Here is a 17,837-nt window from a genome sequence, read left to right on the forward strand (position 1 = left end):
GCTAGGTTGGCAGGAGCTGGGACAGAGCAACGGGAGCTCACCCCGTTGCGGGGATTCGAACCGTCGACTTTCTGATCGGCAAGCCCAAGAGGCTCATGGGTTTAGACCACAGCGCCAGCTGTGTCCCAAGGAAATCAAGTTCTCCCAGGAGCTCAAGGTGACGCACTGTCTCTCTCCCCCTGCCCCACTTCTCCATTTTATCCTCAAAGTGTCTCCTGCTTGGAAATGAAGAAGAGGAGGTTCTGGCCCCAAATAAGAGGGTGTTTTAATATGGCTTGGGCTGTTTGTTTTAAGAATGGAAACTCAGCTCATTCTAACCGGTGAGCATGCTGCCCCTGACATTGCCTGTCACTTAAGTGCTTGATAAAGAAGAGAAGAAGAAGAGTTTGGATTTGATATCCCACCTTTCACTCCCTTTAAGGAGTCTCAAAGCGGCTAACATTCTCCTTTCCCTTCCTCCCCCACAACAAACACTCTGTGAGGTGAGTGGGGCTGAGAGACTGGCCCAAGGTCACCCAGCAGCTGCAGGTGGAGGAGCGGAGACGCGAACCCGGTTCCCCAGATTACGAGACTACCGCTCTTAACCACTACTCCACACTGGCTCTCACCAAACAAATAAATAAATACTGCCTAACGTGTCTAATTCGCCCAGTTTTCCCAACGGTACTCCATCAGCTTTCCAACTGCACATGCCTCTCTCCCTGAACTTCACATTTTGTATCCAACTGCACACTTTAAAAACAACAGCAACCAATCAACAACAACCTTGGGCCATAGCTCGGTTGTAGAGCACATGAATTGCTTGCAGAAGGTCCTGGGTCCAATTTCTGGCTTCTCCATAGGTGCTTCCACACAGAAGATATTGGTGGGCCCCACACTGCTTGTGCATGCAAGCTCTGTGCTGTGTCCACACAACTTCATCCTCACCAGACACTGCCGCCTGGTATTACTTTCCCATTTAATCCGGATTTATGTTTCCGCGGAAAATCCGATTAAGTAGGAAAAACCCCAGCAGATACAGTAAATCCAGATTAAAGCAGGTGTCTGGTGGGGGCGGGGAGCACACTGAGTGGCATTTTGATGAGGACATCATGTGGACACTGTGAAAAACTTGCAAGGCAATAAGCTGCCACGTGGAAGCGTCCCTGGTTGGGCTGCAGAAGGCCTGCCTGAAATCCTGCAAAGCTGCTGACTAGCAGACAGTACTTAATTAAATGGATGAGGGATAGGCAACTTGGTGTCCCGCTCCTATCAGTCCAGGCCAGCTCAGCCAATAGTCAGAGATGATGGCAGCTGTACTCTAAAACAGCTGCAATTTGCCAGATTGGCTAGTCCTGAAATGGTCCAATGGTATGACTTTGTATAAACACGGTATATCCTACATAGAGCAGCGGTTCCCAGCCTTTTCCTCCTATGAATCATAGAATTGCAGAGTTAGAAGGGATCCTAATGGTCATCTAGTCCAATTCCCTGCGGCCCAGGAATCTCAACCTGTGGTCTCTCATCCAATTTGAAATCACACCAGACCCTGCTTAGCTTTGCAAATGTGCTAGCAGTTTTATTGCTGCATCACTAGGAGGCTATGGGCCACTTGAGGATCGTCAAGGGTCTTGGCAGACCTCTTAATCATAATGCAAGGGTGTCCAAACTCTTTTCAAAGAGGGCCAGATTTGATGAAGTGAAGGGCCGTGAGGGCCAACCAAAGTTGTTGACTTTTTTTAACCCGAAGTTGTTGAGGTTTTTTTTTTAGGATTTTACCCCCCCCCAAATAAACTGCCACTGGAGCCGGATTAGGCCACCAAAGTGGACATGCCTGTAACTTAATGGGTTTTCTGTCTGTTGTAGCAATTGTAATGGGATGTGCTAGATGCCGTATGCATTTTTATTGCTTCTCTTATTTCCTGCGTATTTCCTGCACAGTAAAGGACAGTATAAGAAATGAAAGAAGCCAATAAAAATCACAATTAAAAATCAACATATTTTATGTGACAGGTGTGCCGTCCCCCGTCTTCCAGCACAAGAACCACACGCATCTCTCAGAGCACCTGAACGAAGCTCACGGACCACCACTCACCAGCTGATAAAGGGCAAGCTCATTCCCACTAGGCGCTGCTTTTCTGCCAGCACATGCAGGAAGCATAGCTGTCAGCCTTCCCCCTTTTTTGCAGGAAATTCCCTTATTCCAGCGCCGCTTCCTGTTGCTTCCCGCTGCTATCCTGGATTGTTAGATATCCCATAGACTGTCCCTGCGACAGGTGAGGCTGCTGATCCTTTATTTTTGAGGCTGCTGATCCCTTATTTTCAAATCTGAAAGTTGACAGCTATGGCAGGAAGTGCACCAGCAAAGTAGTCTCTCCCCCCCCCCAACCTTGTGGGTCAGCTTTGACGTTCAGAACTTCTGCAGGGTCAATTTGGCCAATGAATCATCATGATGTCAGATGACTGACAGGTGAGCAGCTCCCCTTGCCTGTCAAAGTGGGCCTGAGGGTTGCATGGCACCAGCAGGCCAATAATGTTTCTCACTACAGTGAGGAGGAGGTGAGCCCCCTTAAGAGAGTAGGGACAGGGCATAAGTCCCTCCCCTGAATCTGGGGCTGGCACTAGTAATTTCCTATGAACGTTTACTCAGAAGTTAGAACCACTGTGTTCAATGGGGCTTTCAATATGTTTGCATGTATGAGTGTTGCTGCGTGCAAGGGCCTTGTACACACTTTTTTTGACATCCCCTTCCCCAAGTACGAAGGGACGCGGATGGCGCTGTGGGTTAAACCACATAGCCTAGGACTTGCCGATCAGAAGGTCGGCGGTTCGAATCCCCGCAATGGGGTGAGCTCCCATTGTTCGGTCCCTGCTCCTGCCAACCTAGCAGTTTGAACCCATGTCAAAGTGCAAGTAGATAAATAGGTACCACTCCGGCGGGAAGGTAAACAGCGTTTCTGTGCGCTGCTCTGGTTCTCCAGAAGCGGCTTAGTCATGCTGGCCACATGACCCGGAAGCTGTACGCCGACTCCCTCGGCCAGTAAAGCGAGATGAGCGCCACAGCCCCAGAGTCGGCCACGACTGGACCTAATGGTCAGGGGTCCCTTTACTTTTACCTCCCCAAGTACGCACACCAGCACGCTATAAAGACAAACAAAAAAGATTACAAACCTCAGCTTGAAACAAAGTTCATGCAGGGTTGTAACTTTACAGTGCAGCCCTATACATATCTATTCATTTAACAGTTTTTATCTGTTTTTCAATATCTTAGACATAAATTGCCTTGAGACGGTGTTTTAGAAAGCAATTAAGAAGTCTAATAAATAGTGTGCTAGAGTAAACCCCACCGGGGATTGTTCCCAGATAAGTGGGTGCGGGATTGAATGGCAGCCCTAAAAACCTACATTTTAAACTGGATCTCTTGTATCTTCTCGGAAGAAAGGCACACCGTGTTCAGCAGTGATTATTCCTGCTGGGTGCTGCAGTAAGAGGGTAGGTAGGCGTGTAACCCATGCTGTTACCTTCATTAAGATCAGAAACCTGATATTCTGAGAAAGAAGCCAGTTTGGACGAGGAGACAGAAGGGCACCACAGGAGTTTAAAGGAGGCCTGGATGCTTGTTTTAAGCCTGCTTTCGAGAGTTAACAGGTGTCTCCAGGTCCCTTATCTACCACCAGACATTGTCGTGGTACGCAACAGAGAATGCCTGAAAAGAACAATGAGGTTATCCCCACTTCCTGCTGAAACAAGCTCCCCTCTCCACTTTCCCCCAGAACTAGGAGAGGCACGAAAAGAGCAGAGCAGAGCAGAAATTGGCTGCATGCAGGCACAGTCTCCAACTGCTTTGCAAAAGCCCTGGGGTGGCTGGGACTTAGGCAGCAGACCTTCAGACGAGTTGCTGTGCTCATTAGGCCTGACAATCCTGTGCATATCGTGTTTTTGCTAATAGTTAACTCCAACTTGCACAGTGTGATTTACTGCTGGCTCACTCCTGACATTGATGTCTATTTAGTGAGCCATCACATTTTACACACATAGATGTTTAGGTTATACTAAAGACATATATGTTTAGTTTATACATTATTTGTTGCTTAGGTTTTCTTCATTTGATGCGCTAGTGTGGCACCCATGGCACAGATTGTTTAGAGCGGCAACAGCTATATTTTGGAATTCTCTGCCTATTGATATCAAGGAGGCTCCTTCGCTGTGTTCTTTTCGGTGTCTGCTAAAAACATTTTTGTTTAGCCAAGCATACACAGATGCTTAGAAATGCTGGTATGCCTTCTTACCTGTTTTAGTATTTTAACTTGTTTTATGTTTTAAACTAGGGACACAGGTGGCGCTGTGGGTTAAACCACAGAGCCTAGGACTTGCCGATCAGAAGGTCGGCGGTTCGAATCCCCGCAACAGGGTGAGCTCCAGTTGCTCAGTCCCTGCTCCTGCCAACCTAGCAGTTCGAAAGCACATCAAAGTGCAAGTAGATAAATAGGTACCACTCCGGCGGGAAGGTAAACAGCGTTTCTGTGCGCTGCTCTGGTTCGCCAGAAGCAGCTTAGTCATGCTGGCCACATGACCCGGAAGCTGTACGCCGGCTCCCTCGGCCAGTAAAGTGAGATGAGCGCCGCAACCCCACAGTCGGCCACGACTGGACCTAATGGTCAGGGGTCCTTTTACCTTTACGTTTTAAACTATCACCACAATTTTAACATTGATTTTATTGTTTTTAACTTCTTTGCAAACAGTTTCAAGGTGGTTGCTGTTTTCAAACATTCAAGCGGGGTATAAACAAAGAAACAGTGCCTGTCCGTATCAGACTGAACCTGCCTGCGAACTGGTGAAGTGTGGTTTGCAAGAAGTTGGCAGCATTTAAAACTGCACAGCCTTCACGCAAGGCAAGGCACGATGATGATGATGATGATGATAATAATAATAATAATAATAATAATAATAATTTATTTGTACCCTGCCCGTCTGGCTGGGTCTCCCCAGCCATTAAAAATACATTAAACGATGTCGGGGGGGGGAACAGCTTTGGAGCGGGTGGGAAACTGCTGTCCTAAGACAGGCAGAGATACCCGCTGCCTAACCAGCAGTGGGGAAAAACCCGCTTTGCTCCTTGAGCCTGAAATAGAATCCTCGCTCCATTCGACCCCTCCCACCCCGAGGTGGGAGGAGCCCAGCCTCGCTTTCGTCCCAAGATGGCGGCGCCATTGAAAAAGCCCCATGCGGGCGGCCCTTCCCCCGTGACGTCACGACGTCCCATGAGAGGGAAAGGGGCGGAGCCTCTGCGCCCGAGCCTCGTTCCGGTGTCAAGATGGCGCCGGGCCTGGGATCGCCCTATGCGCTTGCCACGGGGCGGCGCGCAGGGCTCGGCAGAGGAGGAGCCGCCGCCGCCGCAGCCTCCTGTCCGGAACGCGGCGGGCGGGGGGAGCGTTGCCATGGCAGCGAAGAGTAGGTGTCACACCGGGCCACTTCCTGGTTGGAGGCCAACGTCCCGGGCACTCAGCTGTGGCGGTTGGGGGGGGGGCGGGGGAGGAGGCGGCAACGGCGGCGGCGGCACGAGGCCCCGGAAGGAGCGCTGAGGTAAATTGAAGGGAGGAGGGAGCGGAGGCTGGGCTTGTGGGGAGGGGGCGCCCGGCCCCTCGTGGACCCCCCTCGGCTGTGGCGGGGCCCTTCCATGCTGAGGGCGAGAGGAGAGCCAGGCCTCGAGGCCTTCCCTGAGGGAAAGGTGGGCTGTTCCATTCTCCCCCAGAGGGGTGGGCGGGCCGGGAGTTTGGCTCACTCCAAATCCACCTCGCGTGTGGTGGGTTTTCCCGTGGAGCTGAGGGCGTGTTGGATTAGTGTTGTGGGGGGGGGGCGGGGGCGTCTCTTCCTGGACTTCCCCCCTCCTGCTCCTCTGGGGCCCTTTGCAGCTTGAGGGGACAAAGGGGAGGCTCTCCCCCTCCCCACTTCCATTCATGGTGGGTCGGCTATGGGATGGGGGGGGGAGTAATGGGTGTAGAGCGAAATGCCAGGGCTTTTCCTTTGTATGGGAAGTGGGGGTGGTGGTAGTAGGAAGCCGCCAGACACCCCAGTTTCGAGTCTCTTGGAGGAGGATGCTGGGTTGGGGGGGGCGGGAAGGAGGAGTTTTCCGGAGGGGGGAGCTAGAGGGTGTGGGGAGGTTTCTTCCTGCATTAAGGTAAGGGGTGTGTGTGTTTAGGGGAGGGGGAAATAACTGCAGACACAGCAGAGCGAAGGTGGTTTGGAGGTGGTGTGGGAGCAGGAGAGGAAAAAAAGGATTTTTGCTGCTGAATCCTGTGCATTATTTGCTCAGAAGTAAGTCTTGCTATTTCCAGTGTGTGTTTTAACTTCTAAGTAAGCATGCCTAGCATTGTAGACTGCAAAAGGATTGCTGCGGAAGTTCTGAAAAGTGGAGAGGATCTGAATGGTCCCTGGGAGTCTGTGAGCCTTTGATGTGGGGAGCTGAAGCTTACGGTGGATTACATATAGGGACTCTTAATTTGATTTACTCCGTATGTGTGTATATGTTTTTTAATGCCCACAGTTCAGTAAGACGTTTTGCCATCTCTAACAGCAAGCAATACCGCAATTAAAAGCAGAAACTTGAAATGTTTGCCCCTTTTGGTGATATAAAACTTTTGGAAAGGAAAGAAGTTTCCCATAATTTGTGCCTCTTTTGTAAAAGTCTTGGACCTCTATGCCATGTATTGATATGGGGTATGGGTAGTGGAAAGAGTCTTGTATTGGGCACAAAAGACTCTGAACCAATTTTGTTGGTATCTCTCTCTCTTCTTTGAGTGGGTTGATGTTAGAAAGTTATCAACCTAGCAGCCTTGAGGGGGGAGTGAGGTCCACCTGCTCCAGCACATTGGTACTCTAATACAAAAGTCCTCCAAAAGCAGCTTTGCTCCCTCCACCTTGAATGGTCACTTACGGAAGCTATGGCTGTTGAATTGTAAAGTTCCTTCCTTGATCGGGTCCTTTGGGAGCTGAACCAAAACCACTGACATTTGCTGTTTGGCTGAATGGCTGGTCCAGACAGTAATTGAAGAGAGCTGCTGTATTCTATTACCGATCCCCTCAGGATTGCTTCCTTTGTTGAAAAGTTTGGAGCAGTTTATTAGAGCAACTGGACTGTCAATTTTATATTGTGTGGCGGTGGAATTGAAGTGCATTGTGTAGTGTATAGTTTAACAAAGAACTCTTTCAGCCTGGTCCTGTTTTATTCAGAACTTTTATTCAGAGTTTGGTCAGAACTTTTTGCCAAGTCAGGCTGAAATCTTCTGCATATTGTACTGAAACTGAGAACACAGTGGGAGTTGCTTTTCAGTAAACATGTGTAGGATCTGGCTGCAAGACTGTATAATATTGCAGCCTTTGTATAGTTACTTTGAATTGTTATTTAAATGATAGCTGCCCTAACCTGATGCACTTCATTTTTCTCCTTGTTGGACAATACCTGTGACCTTTTGGCAACCACGGGAAAGCTGTTTGTCAAGTGATTCTTTGATGTGTAAATTCACTGAAACTGTGAATGAGGATGAGGGTGTGTCCTGGTGAATATTTGATCTGTGATTCTATTCCTTGCCTCACTTGTCAGTACTGCAGGAAAGGTTGTTAAATCTTAGGAAGTGATTTGCTTTTGTTGTAACTTGGAGCACTTCTTGGATGGTAATGGTGGAAAATTTAAACTGTTAAGTTGCAGGATAGCTGCCTGCCTTATTCTCTTGTGTTTTGTACTCTTTCGCTGAAGACTGTTAAATTAACTCACTGCCTGAAATTTGAACTGAGGGCAACAGCAAGCTTCTCTGTTTTATAGAATTATCTCCAAATTGACAGCTCATTGGTCTGTTGATTAGGAGAATTAGGGTTTGTACACTCATGTCCCGAGGAAGTATTTTGAGACTGAAACTGTGACAATAACATGTTTGTGTTTGTATCTAAAAGAAACCAGCCAGATATAATGCAAGTTGGAGTTGCGCCAAAATGGAGTAGTTGCTCAGGAAAAGGCATTGTCGGCAATTTTCTTCTTGTTATATTATGTTTGGCCAAGCATGGATTATCATACCCTGAACTCTGCTTGTGCTGCAATTTATTGAAGCGCAAACTTCCCGCAGCTTGTGTTACTGACTGCAGAAGCCATGTTCTTTTTAAAGGCCACAGACCTCTATGTGCATGGAAGTAACCTTTGAGTCTTAGGGGCTTGTCTCCAAGTAAACATGCATATGATCAGCTTGAAAGTCTGATTTCACAATAAAAATATGTATAAAAGCAGATTGCTATCTTTTGTAATTCTGAAGATAATGCTTAAAAAAATGTGTGGGCAACTCCTGGTGAACTCTGAGAGGTGGCTGAATTAGCAGGCTCGGTTTCAGTGTCCTGCATAGTTCTGGCCCTCTCTGTATAACTAGTAGAGGCACCAAAATTTATACAGAGTAGTGTAAAAATGCAGAATGAAGCGTTATTTTGGCTGAATTTAGTGGGGTTTTTGGTACAGTCATTCTTGCAGTGGTAGAGCAAGACTTTGAAAAGATGCTATGAACATTTATATACTGCCCTATAACTGCAGGTCTCAGGGTGGTTCACAGGATAAAATCAGAAACATAAAACCACAATATACAGAATCAAAATAAAAACAACAACCCAGTAACTCCCCCCCCCCGTTTCAGGAGGGCATAGAATATCAATTAACCTAGCTAAAAAGAGTTAAGACACTAAAAAACACTTTGTAACTAAGGAAATGGTAAAACGTGCATCTTGGTGACTGGACATGAGAGGCTCAGTATGGCTGGCCTAGGATTTATTTCTTACTAAGTGGCTTCACCCATGCTAAAATAGCACCTGTCCTCATACTAGGTGGAGTTGTAATTAGAATGGAATTTCTAATAACTATAGTAGCCAAAGCTTGCAAAGGAGCACATTTTTAGCATCGTATGATTATCTAAAAACTCTCACAACACTTATGTCTGTGTCAAAATTACAGTGCAGGAGAGACATGGTACTGTAAATGCTGATGCAGAGATCAGGTCTTGTGTGGTGTCTCTAACAAATCCTTCCAGACCTTGACTGGAGTGTGTGAAAGAGCAGCTTGGTTCTTGGATAACACACACCTCTCTGTCAAAGCACTTGTTGTAGGTCATTGATAGACAGTAGCAGCCCAGAGGGGAGTGTGCTGCAAGTCAAGTATGAGAGCCATTTTATACATCCAGAATTCTGTAGCGAAACCTTTATTGAATGCTATTGCTGCAGGCTGACGGTTATATGCTTGATTGTACCTTGGAAGATTTTTGGGGTAGGGGGGTTAAGTTGAAGGATTTCATCACAGGTAGAAATGTGACATGTCAAAGAGAAGGCAAAGTTGAACCAAGAACCAGCTCCCCTGTCAAAGTGGACTCTGGTGGGCTTCCTTGGCTGGCTTAAGTACTTGTGCCAAGTAGCAACTGTTCAGTGATCTGGAGGAGGCAGTGAACTTCCCAGCATTTTAATTTCTCATAGATACCTGGGGCAGTGTTGTGGGCATCCTGGTAATTAAAAGTCAGGCAGTTCACAGACCCAGGTGCCTGCTGTGTGGGGTGGGGACAAGGACCGGCATCCGTGGTGGGCTCTGACACCTGCTTGAGGATGCCAGGTGCTAGTCCTGGCTTAGCATTTCCTCAACCTGCTCGTTTAGAAAATCCAAGTAGATTTATAGATGGGAACATATTCTTGCATGGATTAACCCACCTTCAAGCCTCACTTTTTGGGATTCTGACAAAACTCCACTACTTGATTTTGCTGAATGTATAAAATGGCCTTGGTAGGTGCTGCTGTATAGTTGCGTCATGGGTTAGTCACCTGAGCTGTAGATAAACATACCAGTCATATCTGCCACTTGTACCATGATTTCTGCAGCTCAGTAATGTGGCTAAATTACTGTTCTCATGTAAATCAACTGTCTTTTAAGTCCATGGTGGCAGGGCATTGGCTGTTTACAATAACTTTGTCTTAAAATCCTTTGTTTTTCACTGAAAATCCCCTTATCATAAAAAGAAGTGGGTGCCACTTAAGCCTCTTGGAAAAGAAATGTACACTTTGCTCTTTGTTTTGAAGGCGTTTTCTGATGCCTTTCGACAGAATTGACAGCGTTCAAGGCCACTAACGACTTAAAAGCACCATATTGCAGCAGTAGCAGTAAAACGGCAGATATGAAATGTGCACCCAATAATAAAAGTTGGCTGTAAACACCTAAGTGCCTGTATTTGCAAAACACAATGAGATCCTGGAAGTAAAATGTCGGTAAAGCTTTTGTAACGAATGCTACAGAGTGACAAGTTCAAAGGCTGGTGGAACAGAATGTGTGGAGTAGAATTTTCGTAGGTGCTGCCTGACTTTGCTTGGAATTTACAGATTTAATCTCATGTGGAGACAAGGTCCAGAGCAGATATGCCTCCTCCCACTCCTAATCAGTGTGCATGCTAAGGTACACTGTTAGTTGCTTGATTGCTGCCAGTTAAAAAAGAAATTCACCTCACCTGTGTGCAATATCTGGACATGTAACATGGCCCCTAGAAGACCCCTGGTTCTAGCTCTGATTCACACATTACACTCGTTACAAGTAAGAAGCATAGATTCTACTTCCTCATACAATGACTTTTCCCCTCCAACCTCTGCTTTGTCTTTCAGGAAAGCTCTGAATGTCTGCCACAGAAACACAGGATTTTGCTTGGGGTTCTGTGGTTGTTCTAAGCACACTCACTTTATGCTGGGCACTCACCAGACATGTTGTGCATCACTGATGCTATGCATGGACTGGACATTTTCTAGGATGCACTTAAGACTTGGATATGGTAGTCTGGAAAAGAGATAACTAAGAAGTGATATGATAAACTGAAGGGCTATGGCATATAGGTAATAGAGCAAATGTGTTTTCTGTTGCTCCAGAGGGCTGGGTATAAATCATCGGGTTCAAATGACAAGTGAAAGGATTTAGACTGAAAATTAGGTAGACCTTGCTGGTTGTAAAAGCTGTTTGACAGAGGGACTTAGAAGGTGGGATGCCCTTCTTCATTAGAGGTTTTTAAGCAGAGGCCTGCACTGGCAAATCGTTGGACTAGCTGCCCTGCTAACTCCATGCCTCTGTGATCTTACCATATTGCAGGGAGAAACCAGTCATAAGGAGACAAACAATCTTCAGAGAAGCTTGTCTGTTATTGATCTTTTTACTGAGGAACCCCCGATACATTTCCTTAGAGCCCAGTTTGAAAACCGCTGCCCTAGCATGTGGGATAGTTATGAGTGTACCATGGAAACCTGCTCCCAGGAACCACAGTTGAACATGTTTGCCCAATGCACATTTGCAGGTTATGCACAGGGCCAAAACATTTTGCTGCCTGAGGTAGAACAGCAAATGGTGCTTCCCTCCTCAAGTCCATGTTCACAGTACCCAAGGTTGGCCCAGTTGTTTTGGCCCCTGAGTCAGAAAATGCAGAAAATTCAGTAACTAACAATTCCTTCCTTTTCATGGCACTCAAAACCAGTTGCTTGAGGCAGACACCTCAGTCTTCCTAATGGTAGGGCTGGCCCAGGTGTTGCATGAGGTAAAAAAATGATGTGCGGTGTGTAACTTGCATGTTACATGTTAGCTGCAGGTGCATGCTGAACTTCATATGCTGTTGCGAGAAGCATCCCTTAGGAAGCACCTAAGTGACAGTGTTGCTTCTGTGAGCCAATTATGTAATAATTGTAATTAGCCATAGTAAATAGTTCAGAGAAGTGAAAGTTGCCTTCAGAGGATAACATAGTCGAGTCAAAAGATCACCATTATAATCAAGTGCATCATTTAAAACATTTATCTTTGATTAGGCAGTGTGTTGAGTTGCAGGAGCTTAGTGAGGAGTTGTTTCGCTTAGGGAATTGACAGAATTGATAGTTTTCATGATTTCTTCCAACTTCCACATGAAATATTTTGTTTCACGTACATCAGATGTGATAGCCCTAGCCGAAAAATGACCAGATTTTATTATTTGTGTTCTCCAGACAGTGATTCAAGAGTGCTATGTATATTTTGCTGCATAAACTGGCCCATTCATGCATAGGCAATTTCCATAATGAGCTGGGCACCATCTAGTGATTGCTGCTTCACTGTTACGAGAGTGAGTATAGGTATTGCATGCAAAATACATGTATTTATGGGTGGCATATAAAATACAGTGATGTTGTGGGAGTACCTGTTAGGAGGAGCTCCGTCCTCTTGACTTTGGAACATCACTTGGGCCTCTGAATGGGGCAAGGCATTCTTTCAGTCTCATCCTTGGTCTCTGCTTCTAGGCACCCAGCTGAGCTCCAGAGAAATCCTCTTTTGCTTTACCACCTCACCCCAGATGACACCAGCTTCCTGCTGTCCCCATAGATCCCTCATGACTACCCTATTCTGTGAGGCTCGGATTTTTTTAAAAAAAAGAATATAAATGAAATCATCAAGAATATGCTATATTGTCAACTCATTTAAAATATGGCAGTGTACAATAAAACAACCAAAACGTGAAATGCAGAACAGATGACCAACAATCAATCACATTAATTCTCTAAAAATTCTTGGTGAAACAAACATTTTTAGCAGGTGGTAAAATATCAGTGTTGTGGGTGCCTGTCCCAGTTACCTGGGAACAGGGACCACACTCCTTTATATTCCCCTGCAGTGGGAGGGTCTGCATTCTCATTTTCATGATTATTATCCATAATCACCACTACAAAGAAAGACTTTTGGTGACCTGTTTAATAGCTTTGGTGTCTGAAATATTCTTTTACAAGCTCTGCTGTTCTGGGGAATTAAATTCCCTTTCACTTTTCCTTGTAGCCTTTTTGGTGAGTTGTGAGGGAATGCAAGCTGCTTAAAAAGCTGTACAGATTTTTCATCTACAGTTTGAGTAGGACCTGAACCAATGCATTAATGTTACAAGAAAGGAGCTTTTGTGGGTTCCTTCCAACTACAATTCTACGAGTTAACTGGTTCCATCTTTTTCTCCCTAGCTTCAGCAGTGGGGCCACCTCTGAAAAACCGATGGCATAATTTTTATACTGCAGCTTGGGCATGCTTTTCTTGTGAACAAAACAGTGGGGAAATATTCTACCCTATTTTGATAAAATATGGTGGGCTAGTGGCAGGGGAGAGAAATATTTTTTTCAGGGTGTGAGAATACCATAGTGTTGGTGCTCTCTTTCCTAAGCAAGAAAACAAAAGAGGGAAGTGTACTGAAAGTGCTCTGAAAAGTTGGTTTCATAAAAAGTTTTCCTTCATCAAAGGCAGTCTAAAACACTTACAAAAAATACAAATATGCTAACAGCTCTTTAAAACCTTTTAAAACGTCTTAACAAATGAAGTTAAGCTGTCCTTTTCTATCTTTTCTATCTTTAAACTCATATCTATAAAACAGAAAGCTGTCGCTAGTATAAATCAGACTAATGGTTATGACAAAGTCTTACTGTGAGCCCACTTATTTATGGGGAGTTACAAATAGACTTTTACAGAAAGTGCAAATAACGGGAGGAGAAGCTTTTAAGTTGTTACAAATTATTATTGCCTTCAAATGCAATTGGCATGAGCAACAGACTGGGGAGGGACATTTTGAAGAACCCCTTTCTCCTTTCTTTTCTTGCATTCATTGTTTGGCTTCCCTTGTTTCGGTTTTTGCTTGAATTTCTCCTATGACAGTAGCAGTTCCTTTGATAGGTTTTGCAACTGATTAACCAGCAAGCTGCCTTTGTAGAAAAATCCGGAGGCTTTCCAGCTTTCTTTCTTGGATTTACTCTGGATCTGCAACTGGATCTGCAAATGTTATGTTCAGTCACATTTTAAGGAAGTTGGATAATTACTTTCTCTCTCATCTTATCCTGCCTAAGCCTTAAGGTATCAGGGAAGAGAGGCACTGCATGGAATTAGCTCACTAGATTTGCACAGATGGCGGTATTGTGGTCAGTTTGTAGAAAAATACCAAGTTACTGAATATTTCTTACAGCAGCAATTCAAAAATGGACATACTCGGCATACAATAAGCCCACAACTTATGCAGGGTTTACGTTTTGGGGATAGCACCTAAAGCCAAAATTGCATATAGCCAAAGCACATTGGGTTCAGTGGCGGGTGGGATAGCCAAAGTCATTTTTCACAGAACCCCACCCCCTTTATATTTTATTTTTTTGCCGTGCACTTAAAGCTGAATGCACACAAGTTAAATGTGCAAATGTTGTGGGCTTACTGTACCACTGAGTTGCCATTTAAGATGGCACTCATACTATGAGTAAGGAAGAGTTATTTTCTTTTGTGTGTGTGACAATATGTGTGTATGCATGTGGGGAGTAAAGTGAATTGGGGCTGCTCACCCTGCAATGGCCATGGGTTGATTTTGAGCTGGCTGCTTCTCCTTTCTCTGTGTTGGAACAATGTGGGATAGTGTATAGGACAGGGGTCAGCAAACGTTTTCAGGAGGGGCTGACTGTCCCTCAGACCTTGTGGGGGGGTCGGACCCCCCCTCCCAAAAGGACACCCCGCTGCCACTCAAGCCGACACCACCTCATCTTCTGTAGTGTCGTTGTTGTCCTCTGCCTCGGCCAGGTGTCCACGGGGCACAGAGCCCATGCTGCTGGCCTGTGCGGCAGAGGCAGCCTCCCTGCCACTGCCACTTCCTCCCGCTCGGCTTTTGGTCATGCGTGGCCACCCAGAGCTTCCTGCAGCCAATCTAAAGCCGCGCCACTTTCACCACCCACCGAGAGGCGCCCACGGCTTCGGATTGGCTGCAGGAGCTTCCTGCAGCCAATCCGAGGCTGTGCCAGTGTTGCGGAAGTCAGTCCCCGCACGGCGAGGCCTCTGCGCCACACTGGTTTAGCACGTGGACTGACCGAGTGGGCAGCAGGGTCCGCGGGCTGGATTTACGGGCCCAGTGGTCTGCATCTGGCCCCCAGGCCGTAGTTTGCCGACCCCTGGTATAGGACATACTTGTTGAACAGAAAATGGTGTGGGGGCAGGGAGAGAACCATTTCAGTTAATTTCTCCACTGTAGGAGGAGTTTGTCAATGATTTTTCAGGACTTGATATTAGCACTGCAGTATTGCAACACCCCTCTCTCTTCTTTAGCAAGTGACATCAGCAGCAACTGTGCTTTTCAACTTGACCATCGTCCTACATCCTTTGCAAAATCTCAGGCCTAGTGTAGCTGTGATAAAAATTGAGGAAGGATGTAAGGAGAAAAATCTGACTTAGGTCTAGTATAGGCATTATTTTTTAATTAATGGTAATCATGTTCCTCATTTAAGCTTTGCCTTTATCTTTCTCATGTCAAGTCATAAGCACAAGGCACACTGCCTAGCCCGGAAGTAAACACTGCAGTCAGTGCCCTAATGATCTCTCTGACTGAGAGAGACAAATACAATTGCAGCTGGGAACTCTTCCGGGGTTTAATTGGTGAACATGAAGGCACATGTCTGGCTATGGATTATTAACAAAGATTGGATTGTTAACAGATGACTGGAGAATGAGCATACCTTACTTAGCTGTTAAAGTCTCATGAAGCTCTGCATATTGCTTTTGATGGTTGTGCCACATAAACATTTACTTGGAGTTTGTTAAAAAAGAGAGAGACATTATTAGGCTAACCTGCTTTGGGTGAATGTGGGTGCAGGCCTGCAGCTGGAAATCTTGTTTGTGGAGGAGAGCAAATGGCAAAGGGGAATTGCACGTCAGTACAATACAGCAACAGCTTCAGTACAGGTAGACATCTCATAACTAATTTTAATAAAACAAAACTTATAAGAAATGTGTGTCAGTCAATCATTCTTTGCACTTACTGGTTAGAATATGGAGTAAGAGCTGGTTTTCTTCTTCCTGAAGCATAAAAGAGGATGTGACTTCTGACGAGAGAGATCTGCAGCTTACTTCAAGGAGGGACTAATCCTGTGAGAAAAGGATTGTGAGCTAGTTGCTTAGCCACAGGACGGCATAACGTATGCTCCTGTAAATAAATGGTTTGTGTCATTATTTATTTTGGACACTTCTGTGCCATTTTTAAGGTGACCACACCATAAAGTGATTTACACAACACATCAGTAAATTATTATTATTCTCTCTCACTATCTCTCTCTCTGAAGGCTTTTTTAAGAGATGGCTAAATTTTGTATCCATCTTCTCACCCTAAATGAGCAGCTAGGAAAACCTGGTACCATGTGGCAGTTACAGCAGAGGGAGCTTCTCTGCTAGATTACAGAAAGTCTCACCCTCCCAGCTCTCTTCTTCTCCTTAGTGAGTTTTAGGGGTGGTGTTGGGAAATGAGATGTTAACAGTCCTCAGCCCAGCCATGGTATTTTTGCTTCTGCTGTTATTAAATAGAATGGCCATCAGGAAAACCTGTCGCCTCCTGTTTCATCTTGTGCATGTACATCTTACAAATAAAGTTATGTTGTTCCTAGCTTGAGGTTAACTTCTCTTTATTTCCTTCTTGGTGAGCATTTGGAATAGAATATTTCATTGTCTCTTTAGTGTAACAATGTACGTAAATTAAAGTGAAAACTGGGGAAGGGCCCAAAATATCCCTGGTGAGGGGAAGGCCAGACCTCTGGTGATATGGTCAGGGAGTGGGTGTGGGAATGCTAAAAGATTTATTTGCTAAGATTATTGAGCTTAGACTTACTGTTAGCGTGTTTTTACTCCTGTCAATAAAGCAGTTCTAAAAATATGTTGGATGGATGAATATATTTCATTCCTATGGGAGCGATAATAACTTGAGAACTAGCTCCTTCCTGCCCCCATAGGTCTTGAGAATCTGCTGCAAGAGTTAGATTTGCTGATAAAAGTAGTAAATGTAATAGCATGAATAAATTCTGTCACTAATAATACCTTTCTTGTTTTCCCTCCCTTTGGCTAGGACATGTATACCTCTGAGAGATCTTCTTGGACAAGATACCTTAGTTTAAGACCTGTTTGGGACCATATGCAAAGAGGCTACCAGTCATGAGTAAGTAAATGTTCTCCAGAGCCCAGAATTTCAAATAGCATTTTAAGTCTTTAGCTTTTAAGAGCAAACTTCTGCCTCTACTATAGTGAATGTAAGTGCCTCTGTCACAGCAATCAGTAAGTAAAGCTTAGCTGTTTTGACTGCCCCCTGTTTTTGCTTGTTTGAATTGTGCAGAAGACTCTCTGGGTGGGTTGTGCCCCAAGCCCCATTGGGATTAATGTCAGCTGAGCTGGCTCAGTAATTGTATGGGATGGCAACAATTTCCAGAGCATCGTTGAGTACTGAGTATGTTGCCTGCATGTGGGATGATACACTTTTACGGTTTTTAAAGTAAATGTTGCTTTCTTTTGGAGCAATGTTTGAAATTGGCTCATGAAAGTTAAGAAATGTTTTGGTAGGCCAGAGTAACTTATATGTGATTAGGATATTGTTAAGGCATGTGTTTCACGGGTCATTTCACTTCACTGTTGTACATATCTCAAACACATTAATGGTCAGTTAACCGGGTCAATTAACTGAGTCAATTACTATGGTTTTGCAAACCTTTCTAGTCATTGGGTCTTTTCAAACACACGTAATATATCTCTAATGACATAGGAGGTGTTGTAGTGTGGCTGCTTTTCTTGGTTTGTTAATAATCAGAAATCTGCAGCCAAGTGAGAGGAGTCTGTGCTGTAACTTCTTTCACCAGAAAGTTCTTGGTAGGGATGATGGTTCATGGGAATGAGCTGCTGTGTGAAGTCATTTAACATGACCTAACAAGTAGCATAAGAAGGGAACATGCTGTATTCTCTCTCTCTCTCTCTGTGTGTCTGTGTGTACATGTAAATTTCTATGTCTATGTATGTGTGAGCATCTGACCATCCAGATGTTGCT

At 45.2% G+C, this 17,837-nt stretch overlaps 1 protein-coding gene across 6 annotated transcripts in view; it reads left to right on the forward strand.

Moving 5' to 3' along the window:
• The first annotated feature begins 5,316 nt into the window (after positions 1 to 5,316).
• Positions 5,317 to 17,837, forward strand: part of USP6NL (USP6 N-terminal like) — a 141,843-nt gene continuing 129,322 nt past the window's right edge. Inside the window, exons 1-2 of one of the 6 annotated variants that reach the window (XM_082238816.1) lie at positions 5,317 to 5,430; positions 16,872 to 16,961. In XM_082238816.1, coding sequence (XP_082094942.1) covers positions 16,958 to 16,961 — 4 coding nt within the window. In that variant the 5' untranslated portion in view covers positions 5,317 to 5,430; positions 16,872 to 16,957. The other 5 variants (XM_082238813.1, XM_082238815.1, XM_082238818.1 and 2 more) reach the window with 5 other exon arrangements.

This window comes from Podarcis vaucheri (genome assembly GCF_965113315.1).
Source record: "Podarcis vaucheri genome assembly, chromosome: 10".
NCBI lineage: Eukaryota > Metazoa > Chordata > Lepidosauria > Squamata > Lacertidae > Podarcis > Podarcis vaucheri.